This window comes from Bison bison, unplaced genomic scaffold (genome assembly GCF_000754665.1).
Source record: "Bison bison bison isolate TAMUID 2011002044 unplaced genomic scaffold, Bison_UMD1.0 scf7180017846623, whole genome shotgun sequence".
NCBI lineage: Eukaryota > Metazoa > Chordata > Mammalia > Artiodactyla > Bovidae > Bison > Bison bison.
This window is the reverse complement of record NW_011477196.1, coordinates 35,022-36,023: the sequence shown is the minus strand read 5'-3', so window position 1 is coordinate 36,023 and position 1,002 is coordinate 35,022. Positions and strand designations below refer to the sequence as shown.

The 1,002-nt window shown below is 69.4% G+C and overlaps 1 protein-coding gene across 1 annotated transcript in view; it reads left to right on the top strand.

The window, feature by feature from the left end:
- Positions 1-1,002, top strand: part of ALDH1L1 (aldehyde dehydrogenase 1 family, member L1) — a 26,368-nt gene that overhangs the window by 14,015 nt on the left and 11,351 nt on the right. The window contains 2 exon segments of the mRNA XM_010840456.1: positions 94-221; positions 737-904. Of these exon segments, the coding sequence (XP_010838758.1) occupies positions 94-221; positions 737-904 (296 nt within the window).

Sequence of the window (1,002 nt, the reverse complement as noted above, 5' to 3'; positions counted from 1 at the left end):
CAGCCCCTCCTGCCGGCCGCGCCCCGCACTGAGCCCGGCTCCCCCGCGGGGCCGCCCGGGGGCCCGGAGGCTTCAGGCTCGGCGCCCCTGCAGGCCCTCTGCCAGGTGTCCCTGGCCCAGGTCAGCGATGTGGACAAGGCCGTGGCCGCTGCAAAGGACGCCTTTGAGAACGGACTGTGGGGGAAGATCAGCGCGCGGGACCGTGGCCGCCTCCTGTACAGGTGCGAGCCCCACCCCATCCCCGTTCCCCAGGCGCAGGGGCGCTTCTGGGAGGACTTGCGACTGCACAGCTGGTGGCCTCAGGGAGGACTCTCCCATGTCACGCCCCCTCCCGGTGAAGCCAGGTGCCAGCAGAAGCCCAGGGAGGACTTGGGGTGCTCCCACTCATGGCTGCTCAGCCAGACAGGAGCTGGGGGCTGCCTCCCTGGGGGTCCCTGGGGGGTCAGCAAGCTGGGAGCAGACTGGGGTGCTGGGGCCTGCCGGTGGCTGGAGGAGTAGGACGGGTCAGCCACCTTCAAGCCTGAGGGCGGCTCTGGATGGGTGGTCTCCACCTGACCCCCCAACCCTGCTCCCAGAGGTGAGGCCTTCATATGGGGGGGCATCCCACCTCCAAGGAGCCCACAGCAGCCCCTCCAGATGATGACACTGAGGCCAGAGACTGAGTCGGGGGCAGACCCCCGAGAGGGCAGGCGGGCTGTGCCAGCCTGAGGCCCGCCCCCCCCGCCGCCCCCTCCAGGCTGGCAGAGCTCATGGAGCAGCACCAGGAGGAGCTGGCCACCATCGAGGCCCTGGATGCAGGTGCAGTCTACACGCTGGCCCTGAAGACACACGTGGGCATGTCCATCCAGACCTTCCGCTACTTTGCTGGCTGGTGCGACAAGATCCAGGTGGGGCTCTGAGCACCTCAGCCATCCTGTCCAACTCCAGCTGGGGCTTCGGGACAGACAGTCCCGTCCCTCCCTGGGCCTGGGTGCAAGGAGCTGCCCAGTGGGAGGTGGCCAG